Source organism: Artemia franciscana, chromosome 8 (assembly GCF_032884065.1).
Source record: "Artemia franciscana chromosome 8, ASM3288406v1, whole genome shotgun sequence".
In the NCBI taxonomy this organism is placed as follows: domain Eukaryota; kingdom Metazoa; phylum Arthropoda; class Branchiopoda; order Anostraca; family Artemiidae; genus Artemia; species Artemia franciscana.
This window is the reverse complement of record NC_088870.1, coordinates 16,883,653-16,894,818: the sequence shown is the minus strand read 5'-3', so window position 1 is coordinate 16,894,818 and position 11,166 is coordinate 16,883,653. Positions and strand designations below refer to the sequence as shown.

Genomic DNA, 11,166 nt, shown 5'->3' with positions numbered 1-11,166 from the left:
AATAAAAAAATGAATATAAATACGTTTTTGATGTGTTCTAAAAGTTTTTGTTTGTAACGGTTTTTTTACTCATTCAAATCTTTTTTTTAATGTTGCATTATTGCTAGTGGACAAGCCAAACCTAATTCGAGATGTTTGGAAATAATGGCAAAACTAGAACCACCTTAAAAGAGTAAAGAAACAAGTCCCAAAAGTTATTTTTAGTTGAGAAACTGATCACAATTGACAAGCTATAAAAATATTAAACTTTGAGCCTCTTAGTTCTCATTTTTTTCCTTTCTCGTTCAAATCAGAGTTGTGAAATCTTTCACGTATCTTGGCTCCGTCATCACAGACAGCGGATCTATCGAAGCTGAAACTCAGTCCCGCATCGTGAAAGCTAGCACAATCACGGCCTGACTCTGCCTCTCTGTCTAGTCGAAGCAAGGTCTTAACTGCAGAAGATGCGTATTTGCAACAACACTGTAAACCAAGTTTTTTGTTACGGTACTGATACCTGGTCTGCTGCCGTTTCGGTCCAAAACACCATTGACGAGGCTCAAGCCAACTTTCTCAGACGAATCAAAGGGATCAAGTAATATGGCTTCGTCTCCAACTGCTGTCACTTACCAACCTGACACCCCTGACATACGTCAGTTATCAGCACGAATCATTCGGTAGTTCAGCCACCTAGCCCGCATGCCAACAGAAATAAATTGCGTAAAGAAATTGTCCTTAGTTTCGGTCCCTCAACGATCGACTGGAAGCGCCCACATGGAAGGTCTCGTTCTAGATGAGCGGACAGCCTTGGTCACTTTTTGTAATTGATTGGTAGCCCCCCAGACATAGCTATCATGCTAGATCAGAGCCGTCTGGACTCAAGGTAACCAGTAGCTTCACTCTCTATATTAGATTTTGCCCCCTCGTTCGAGTCGTCGGTGGTTCAGGATTATACCGGATTCCTTTGTAAGATTCAAAAGGTCTATGTTTTCCCTTAGGTACTTGCTGTTATCCATTGCAAATAAATATAAGCTGAATGGTAAAACTCAGATTGATCCATCACAAAAAGTCTTAGCTGAATTTAAAGAAACAAATATTAAAGATTGTTTTTTAATGTTTATTTATTTACCGTTGATGATGGAATATTAAAATTTATGATTTTTGTTCTATATGTGTTTTGTTTTTCTCCCCACGATGGGATGGCCTCCCATGCCTATCCGGCCCAGAATTTTTTTTCCCTTCCTTTCTTTTCTTCATTGTTGCTTAGGTTTTTGTTTTATTGTTAATCAAGTTGATTTTTATTATTATTATTATTATGACGACGTGTTCGTTCTGTCCATGTCCTATTATTTACATACACAACCTTACGAGCTCTGCTCTCTGTTGGGGGTTAATGCTTTTTTTTTGTATTTTTAAGCATATTCAATAAACGAGTAAACCACCACAGGAGCAAAAAGTCAAGTAAGTCAAGGCAACCCAGAATCGCGTATGTTTTGGCTGAAACCAAAAGGTTCCATATGCTTTCGCATACTCGCCAATTCGTCTGGAGCGTTATCAAAGCCAAATCTTTCTGTTCATTGTTTCATTTTCTCTTCTATGTCAGGTTCGCTTTGTTCTACTTTTGCTCTCTTCAAGTCTAATTGAAGACTTAAACTCATTACCCGGACCAAACCTCCCCGCTCTTTTTTGAACCTCTTTGAAGTATGACTCATCTTTGTCAAAATGGCTGTCTCAAATTTGATTAAAAATTTCAAAAAAATTAGAAGCTAGGGATTAGGACTGCTGCCTCTCCAATCACTTTTGTCTCGTAACAAGAGTGCTGAGAGTTCACATATTTCTGTTCTTTTTTAATAATTCATAATAGCTGCTAGACAACCCAAACCTCATAGCTCTAAGATTTTTTGTCCCATTACTATGTGAAGCATAATTATCATGTAATTGCCTTTATGACAATCTATGTACTGGCCTAGGCTTAGTGAAGAGCCCTTTTCTCGGTGGTACGGGTATTGCCTCTGTAACCCTTTTATAGACAACGTCGACCAAAGGTCGCTATGGCACTTTACGTCCTATCGACTTAGATCTATTTGGTTACCCTACTAAACTCAAAGTCCAGATTTTAAAGAAACTGTCACATTAGGACTGGAGTAGGTTCAGGAAGCTATTTCCAACAGCCAAATTGAAGATATCTTGTTTATTTGGCGTTTCAACTTTTTAAGTGAGGTATAATACAAAGATGGGAAAAAATAAAAAAGACAGAGATGTGTACTTTTGTCCAAGGAGAGCAGTATTATTGAAATTGTAGGACATATCACCTAATTAAATCACTTTGTTATTGCAAATCATTTCGGGAGCTTGTAATGAAGATCTTTTTACCTCTTTCTTACTTCTAAAACGAAACTTTAACTTTCAAAACCAAGTTCGACTTAATCAAGTTTCTTTAACTCAAGAACTTTACACCGAAGAACTAGATCCAGTTTGCTTTTATTTTTCCAATACACTGTAAGTAAATTGTGACATTAAAACTTAAATTAGTAGAAATTATTCGATGCACAAGGGAAACCACTATTTTGTTTGTTAAGGAAGATCTAATTGGGTTTCAATCTTCTAAATACTTTGTTTTCATTTGTTTTTTTGAGCAAAAGTGATGCAATAAAATTACAATCTGTTTTTTTTTTGGTTTTTGTAAAATCGAAGTTAGACATATACATTTGCTATTAAAGTTCAAAGACCTTTTATTATATTGCTAGACTTCCTATATCTAGGAAGATGTCATTCCTTAGAAGATGGAAAAAACAAATCTTAGGGCTTTTCTTTGGTCAAGAAAAAAAATTAATGATAAATATTACTTAAAGGCTAATAAAAAGTAGACAATTTGTACGGAGCTCAATGCGGATACGTATTCCTTAGATTTAACCAAAATATACGTGATTTCTCTGAGCTATTTCTTTTTAACTATATAAAAATCTCGAGGAATAATTTCGGTTCCACTATTTGATGCACTGGGAAAAAAACTGCTCACAGAAAAAATCAAGACTAAATTCTACCTAAAACAGCACATGTATTTTGCAAAACGCTGCAGAGCATACGTCGAACGCGATATGTTGGGCAGATTATGTTAGAAAAGCAATTTAAACGAGGTTACTCACATAAAGAATTACACTTTTTACTTTAGAGAATTATTTCTAATTAATTCCGTCAAAATCGTCCTATCCCACAGCATACAAAATAAAATTTGTTTTTCTTGCTTTTAAACTCTAGGCTAATTCTGTTGCACACGTCAATGCTTACTTGGTTTCGCTATTGCGAATCTGGCAGTCCATTGACACTTCCGTCTAGTTCCAGAATAGAACAGTGTTTCATAACCATTAGATTCGTCAATAGAAAATAACCCTAATACAACTCTACACAGCACAAGCCAAGCAGGATGCAAATATGAGACATCAACTTTAATATATTTTAAATTGGACCGCCAATCAGGGGAGTAGAAAGGATAAGAGTGGGTCATTGTCCCCTACCCTTAGATTTCAAAATACTTTTTTTGTATTCTTATTGAAAGAAATACTTTTTTTCTTATTGAAAACCCTCGTCCTCGGGAAGCTACGCCTTAAAACGACATTTTTGTGCGTTAGTGTCTGCTTGGCTCAGGTATTGATGGATGTAAGTTTCAAGCCGAAAAGAGACAAAAATTATTGACTATTCAACTATTATGAGCAAAATGACTGTTTTCAAAAGCTTAATCCGATGCTATGGAGGGCTACGGCAGTGCTCAGAGGCCAAAAAGAGGACAAGAGGGGAAATATAGCCCTCCGCTCCCTTTTAGTCCTTACAAAGGGCAACAGAGCTTGCTATTTTCCAAGCGAGTAAGTATCCTCCAAAATCTTCCACACTAACTGACACCCTTTTCATGCTAAGTGCGTACACACACAAAAAAAACAACACACGGAAGACTCAATTTTCTTACAAAATCACTACTATTGCGGCGACCGTTAAAGCTAAGAGTCAATAAAGTAGAATAGGATGGCTGAGTTCTCTGTTATGCTCCATGTTTTAGTAGTTTTATTACAAATACTAATACAGAAACTAATATAGTGCTAATTTGGGCCAACCAAAATGATTCACAGAATTCTTGACCCAGTCAAGAGATTCTTCGACAAATCTAATTGGCTCAAATTAGCGCTAATTAAATCCAGGTATTATTAAATTCTGATTGCTAGAGGGATTCACTAATTCTTTGCAGGGGCACGATAAGAAAAAGAAAGAAGAATAGCTTTTGCTGAAGGTAAAATCTAAAATCTCACGGAGTGATTACAAGAAAAAGGAATTTACTAAGGATCCTAAAAATCTAGAAATAAAAAAAGTTGCACAAAAAGGAAGTTCAGAACACAGTCTAGAAGCAAAATTGGCGATTTCATTTCATTTCAGAAGTGGCAGGAGGCCGAGTCCCAGGGAATGCTGCTTGGGGTGCAGTTTGACCAGGTATTGTGTATTGAGGCTTAAAGCTGCTAATATCAATACTTCCAAAAGGACCAGGCAGGTGACCATTAGTCACTGAAGCTGGAAACATGTTCAATGATAGACCTGAAAAAAAAATCATGTAATTTGCCAGAATTAGGGTATAACCGTTAAGACTAATTAACAGGCTCATATATCAAACCAAAAATTTGTGTAAAATAAACATCAAAGAAAATTGACATAGAAGATCTATTTCTGAGTTTTATAATGCCAATCCGTACTTACTTGATTCGGCCCCCATCTCTCCCCCGCCTATCCCAGACACACATTAGATACGTAAATGTGTTCGTGTTTCCGCATTGGTAACATATTTAACCATACTCTATGTAACTGAAGTTGGCTTCTAAACGATCACCTGATTTTTAATTTCAAAATTATTTCAGAATTTCCATTGTTGCCAAGTCCCTTGCCGCTAAAACCTTAACAAAAAGTTGGCGATTTGGCTTCTAAATCCCTTGGTTCTACCTTGTGTTTATTTGTTAAATTAGGCTAAAAAACAGAACAGAAACAGAAACAGGTCCGTCAATAGCAGGTGACATGTTTCTCCTTTTCGTTCTGTTTTTCGGAAAAAAACAGAAAACAGCTGTTTTTATGAAAACGCTGTTTTAACAGATGTTTATTGTTTTCGCTTTCTTCCTCTTTTTTAGGATGTTGCACCCTGTCATCTATACTGGACAAGATTATACGCTGCAATTCCCAAGCTAGCATAAAGAAACCTCGACGGAACCATCCCAAATTCACTAATCCATCTCTTTTTTAATCGACCACATGCGCATACAATACGACACCGACTGCACAGCGATTCTAAAACCTATCAGAGGACCTGGACACTGCACGATTTCGTTCTTGCCACTTCAAGATGTCGAACAAAGAAGTATGAAATAGAAGGAATAACTTTTCTTTCATAAACAAAAGTCTAACAGCTATGAATAAAATACAACACAAACTGAAGTTCAAACTTTAAACTTGTCACTTAGAAAATATTTTATTTTGGGTGCTCCATCAGTTGTTCTTGCACATTGGGTTGCTTGCACTATCCATGCCCTACCCATACATTGCTGAATCAACATTCTTGTTTCGAGTATTCTGTCAGTTGTACTTGCACATTGCTTGCAAACGAAGTTGCGAACCACACTAAATGCTTCTCACTTGGTATGCTCGTGGCAAGGACCACGAGGTTATCGAGAGCTTCGGGGATGTGTCTCTGACTCCAAAAGCCAAACAGATCAGTTACCAAAAAAAACAAAAAAAAACAAACAAGTCTGGTAAGCAGCACAACGGAAGGTGGAAAAAACCTTTTAAACTGTCCGTATTGATGTCAATTTACAATACGGAAATAACTGTAAACTCTACGATCTTCCAATGACCCGCTACCGTTTGGGAGAATAAACGAAGAAGAAGAAGAAAAAAATAAAAAATAAAAGGGAGACAAATCAGTGCCATCCATGCTAAAATAAAATTTTCTTTGGTTTTTGGGCGGGGACTGTAAAGCTTCGACCAGGGATTGTCGACCATGGCAATTTCAATGATGTACTTTTTATTTCGACCCGACGTTATTTTCAATAAGTGTCGGAGTTTTTTTTGGAAAGTAAGGGATATTTGTATTGTGATCAAGATCTACATTGAATTTTAACGGTAATAGCTGGCATTCTTGAATCAGCATCAAATAATTTTTGTTGCATTGGAGTTTTTCTAAAAACTTTTTTTTTTTGGTTTGCATGGGCTGAGATTTGCTATGCTGCAGCTACTGCTACAACCATGATGTCTAAAATTCGTTGAATACGGACACTGATAAATCCCAAGAGCCATTTTTTCTACTGACTTGAACTATAAAGCCCTTTTTACTCCTTGGCAGACTGTCCAACTTTACTTACTCCGTTCCAAGATCTAAATTAACTTACTTCAAGCTTCTTACTCTGTTTTGAACCAACTTTAAAGTAAATATTGAGATCCAGGTTTTCAATCTCCAAAGAATGTCTCGGAGTTAGACAAGAGATTCTTCTTAGCTACCAAAGCTCTAGTTACAAGAGCTAGCTAAATAAATAAAAGATTTAATTACCGACTGGCCATTTCGTCGGCACTCAACAAGATAGACAGGAACTCATAGACTTTGACCATATTTTCCGTACTTTAGCCTGCCGTAGTATCTGATCTTTGGACAGGGGGTGTTAGTCTTGTTTTGTTTAAAATCAGAGAAAATTAGTCGTCAACTTCACTCACAATCTCTGGTTCTTTCGTATTTCGTATTGTCTAAGGGAGTCAGTTCATATGGATTGCTAAATAAGCTCGTGAGTGATTCTCTGGCCGCCATTCTCTCAACCAAAGTCATTCTTCCATAAGCAAATGGATCAAAGTAAACTAGACTTTGGTAACACTCCAGATTAAATTTAGGGTTGTGAATGAAGTACTTCTGCAACTGTACCAAGAGCTGATCCTTGAGGTTATTTTCGAGCTGGTTCGCCAATCTTGCCTCGTAAAATCTTATCAGCCCACTCGCCAGCCTGTACGCTTTGCTCGATATTGTATAGGTAGATGCACTGACAATTTTATTTGCCTCTTCAAAAGAGCACAAACAAGTAGATCTGCTCTGAAGCATCAACCATTCCTACTCTAGTTCTCTTATCTTAATATTTCGAACATTATTGGTCATAAAATTTCTGAAGGACAGACTTTGTCTTGAGGGAGGAACTGATCATGGTTTGTATGCTGTTCCAGCGAACTTTCATGTCATTAGGGATATGGCCATTCAGCCCAATGTCTTTTCAAAGCTCTTTAAATATGTCATGTCTAATATTCAATTTTTTCAGTAACTTCAGGCTTACGCAACTTTTACAGTGCATCAATTACTGACACTGGCACTATGTCTCTAGTGCTGCCTCCAGAGTCAGATGTAGTTTTGACCGACTCTACACACTTTCTTCATTCGACCCATGAGGATTATCCATATTAGACGCGATGTTATCAATATCCTCATCTATGAAATCGCGTAGGTTATCTTCGGCTGCATCAGTCTTTTGCTCTCTGCTAGAGCCTTCTTCCACTTCATCATCATGGTCATCAGACTCACAAATAATAACTTGCTCTACGTCAATTTCTCTCCCAAGAAATTGAGAGCACTGGTTACACAAAGGTGAATGGTAATGACCAAAGCATTCAGACCTTTCAACCCCCCAAAGTGCCAGGCTTTAACAACATTTGAAACAGAGTCAGATACTCCACAAAACACTTGGTCCTCAATTAGATATTTTTTCGTGGCCACTCTGATAGCTGCAAGTATATTTTAAGTTGTGTGTTCAACTGTCTAGCGCTTGAAGTGCAATATGCAACTCTGGACGGCCCAACGTCCACTTATTTGCTTGAGGTAGCGCATGGTTACAGCCAGGTAGCCTCCTCCTTATGAATACATAGAAAGAACTATTTAAGGCAGTTTTAAGGTTCAGTTCACTTCAGACCTAGGATGACTAACTTTTTCTGTTCAACGGAGTTTATTCACATAGAGCACTGCAAATTCAAGCTTACGCTTAACCTTTTACTTCTCTGAATCGTTTATTCCTTAATATACTAGACCAAATTTGACTTGTTTCTTTTCTTTTCGTTGTCTTCTTTTGCGATCAAACGCTTCGACCTTTCGCCGCCAGATTGCAGCACAAAAGTTCGCTGACCTCTATCGCCTAGACAATAGCGCAAACGTAAGCACTCGGTAAAATGAAAAAAAAAAAAAAATCCCGAAAACAGGCCAAAAAACAAACAGAAACGGAAAAAAACAGGTGACCTGTTTCTGTTTTCTGTTTTTAAGAAAAACAGAAACAGTGCCGAGGCTTAGCTCAAACATCTCTAATGGAACCCCAAAAATACTGAGTATTAGGTTATATATTACTTTCTTACAAAGATTTGGCATTGTAGCATACTTACCTTAGGCATAAAAAAAATTGATGAACCGCGTCACATAAATTGACATACAATTTGTAAATAAAAGGTTAAAAAGCAAGTGTCAGTTAATTCTTTCATGCTAAGAATAAAAAAAAAACCGTATTAAATCTGTTTCACCCAGTTTATCTCAATCCCAGAAAAGTGCCAAATTAAACAAAAAATTAGGCGGTACTGGAAAAATCTGGACATTTCGTAAGGGTTTAGGCTCTAAAGAGCCCTCTGTATACCTGCCTATGCATAAAAAAAAACAAAAAACTACTCTTGCGATCGGGAGTTTAAGATGCTATATGCTAGGGCATTATTCTTTAGATATTTTTCTTATTGTATTTAAAAAGTTGGTTTCCCGTTAGTTTCTACAGCTTTTTTTGCATTGCAATTTGGCTGCTGAAATTTGGATATCAGCCGGTATTTTCTCCTGATCTTCAATCTTAGTTTCTTTCCTCTCTTCCTCTCTGTAAGTTCTATTCCTTTCCTAATATCTTTATTTTGCTTTGTTTTATACTGTGACTACATGGATAATTTGTATTTTCCTTTCAAATATTCCAACAGAGGTCTGATAGTGTTTCAACGTCTTAAAACAAATAAAAAGGCCAATTCAAACTGTGACTCCTGTATAAATCAACATAGCAAATATAAGTAAAAGAAAACGTGTTGACAAAAAATAAATGTAAAGACCGATTGAAGTTAAACGATCCCTCCCCTAAGTATAGCCACTCCCCCAAGTATACATAAAATATAACATACTGATGGTACAGATCACTCAACTTAGCTAATAATCTGAACTAGAACTATGAAGAGGCACCATGCATTCTGCCACTATTTGACGGCCAATGCCACTTTTATATTTGAAAGGTAGTATGTTGATGGTAAACTACTCAACTTAACAAAGAATCTGAACTGACAGTATGAGGAGACACTGTAATTGTGAAATTTTTCCCATCTCTACGAATCATGAATGTTTATTATATTAGTTTAAACACAGGTAGTATAATTACATATTTTTACTTTACTGAAACAATTTATGTCTTCAGCGCTGAAATTTATTCTTTGCCGTCACCACTGCTAACAAACCTCGAATTAACCCTGCATCCAATAAGGTTGTTGTAATAATTTTTTTGCAATTTCTGGCGTTTAACAAGCAGTTGCAACGCTGTTCAAAGGCACTTATTAAAACCTATTAAATACATTACTTGCTCATTGTACTTAAGAGCTTAATAAGGTACAGGCCCTCCTTTTACATATAGATAATTCTTGGTATATTTATTTATCAATATAGACTCGCAATATTTTTGGTTAGTTTCAAGGTTTCTATGGGGTTGGAACATTATCTAAATTGTTCTGGTCATTAGGTGGTAGCTATTTGTAGATACTCTCATGAAAGTTGGACCGAAGCACACGGAAGAATATGAGGGCTAAGTATGGGATACGATCAAAGCAATGTTGGGACCACAGCACCTTGTAAAAAAAAAGTGGAAAAAAATCTGCTTACCAGGTTGTTCTTGTTGCTGTTGCGGTTGTTTGTTTGCTCCAGCAGCAAGTCTTGACAGGATGGATCTTTCAGACATATATAGTCGTTGGGCAACTGGAGTCAAGCGTGCAAGACTCGCGGGAAGTCGAGAAACGTCGGATTTCATGTCAGACAAAAGCTCTTCTAGTTGATTGAGAACCTAAAGAATGAAAATGCATCTATTATTTAAAATATTTTTTAAGGTTTGATTAATTATGCGCAACAACAGTTGGCGCAAGATTTGCGCAACAACAGTTGGACAGACACACAACATTGAAGGTTTCTTTACTAAAAATACCTCACAAAGTTTAACGCTAAGATACATTAAAGATACCTCAATAGGTTAGTTTATCCTTTATTTCATTTAAATTAGTAGTTACCTCTGTCTCTGCATTGAAAATGGGCATCTATGATCATCTTAGAGAAGAAAAGGAAGAATAACTAACCATTTGAAAATTTTCGTATTAATTTCTGTTTTGAAAAGAAGGCATATATAACTACACAGGCTCATACACGGAGTGCGTTGGGGACAGGGGTAGAAAACTCAGAAAAAGTGCAATTTCAAGTTAAACGCACCTTCTAGTTTTCTGGAAGAGGGTGAGACCGCCTCCCCTGCGTACAAGTATGGCTCAAATGATACTTCCGGTTAACTTGCTGATGAAGTATGTGATTGGATTCCTGAATGTATAGGTACAGCCAAGGGTAAAACAGAAAAACAATTTGCTTTTTCTTGGGCCTCATGTCATATACAAATTATTTATCTCTTGGCTCTTCGTGGATACCTTGGGTGCCTCTGGCGGCACAGGAAGATCTAAGTCCTAAGGTAATGTATATATATAAATATATATATATATATATATATATATATATATATATATATATATATATATACCCATCACGATGTTAGATTTTACCCAGATATTATCTTGCCAAAGAGGAGGATAAAGAAACGCAAAATAGATGATTAAAAGATAAAAATAAAACAAAAACAAAAGCAACTGTGCGTCCACGAGAACTACGCGAACTGTTTATAAATAAATAAATATATATATATATATATATATATATATATATATATATATATATATATATATATATATATATATAATGTCTGGAGGGGAAGTATCCATTGCTTTTATCGTTTTTTTCTTTGATTCCACTGGCGGTAAACTCATTGTTCTGTTCTTCTTTGTGAGATTTTTCTCTTTATTTTGTCATGGCTTTATGCCGGGGCAGTT

The 11,166-nt window shown here is 36.4% G+C and overlaps 1 protein-coding gene across 1 annotated transcript in view; it reads right to left on the bottom strand.

Annotated features, from left to right (window-relative positions):
* Positions 1–4,284: 4,284 nt before the first annotated feature.
* Positions 4,285–11,166, bottom strand: part of LOC136030060 (chromodomain-helicase-DNA-binding protein Mi-2 homolog) — a 149,621-nt gene continuing 142,739 nt past the window's right edge. Inside the window, exons 30-31 of the mRNA XM_065708687.1 lie at positions 9,911–10,088; positions 4,285–4,557 (exon numbers count right to left, since the gene is read on the bottom strand). Coding sequence (XP_065564759.1) covers positions 4,388–4,557; positions 9,911–10,088 — 348 coding nt within the window. The 3' untranslated portion in view covers positions 4,285–4,387. The remainder of the gene's footprint in view (positions 4,558–9,910; positions 10,089–11,166) is intronic.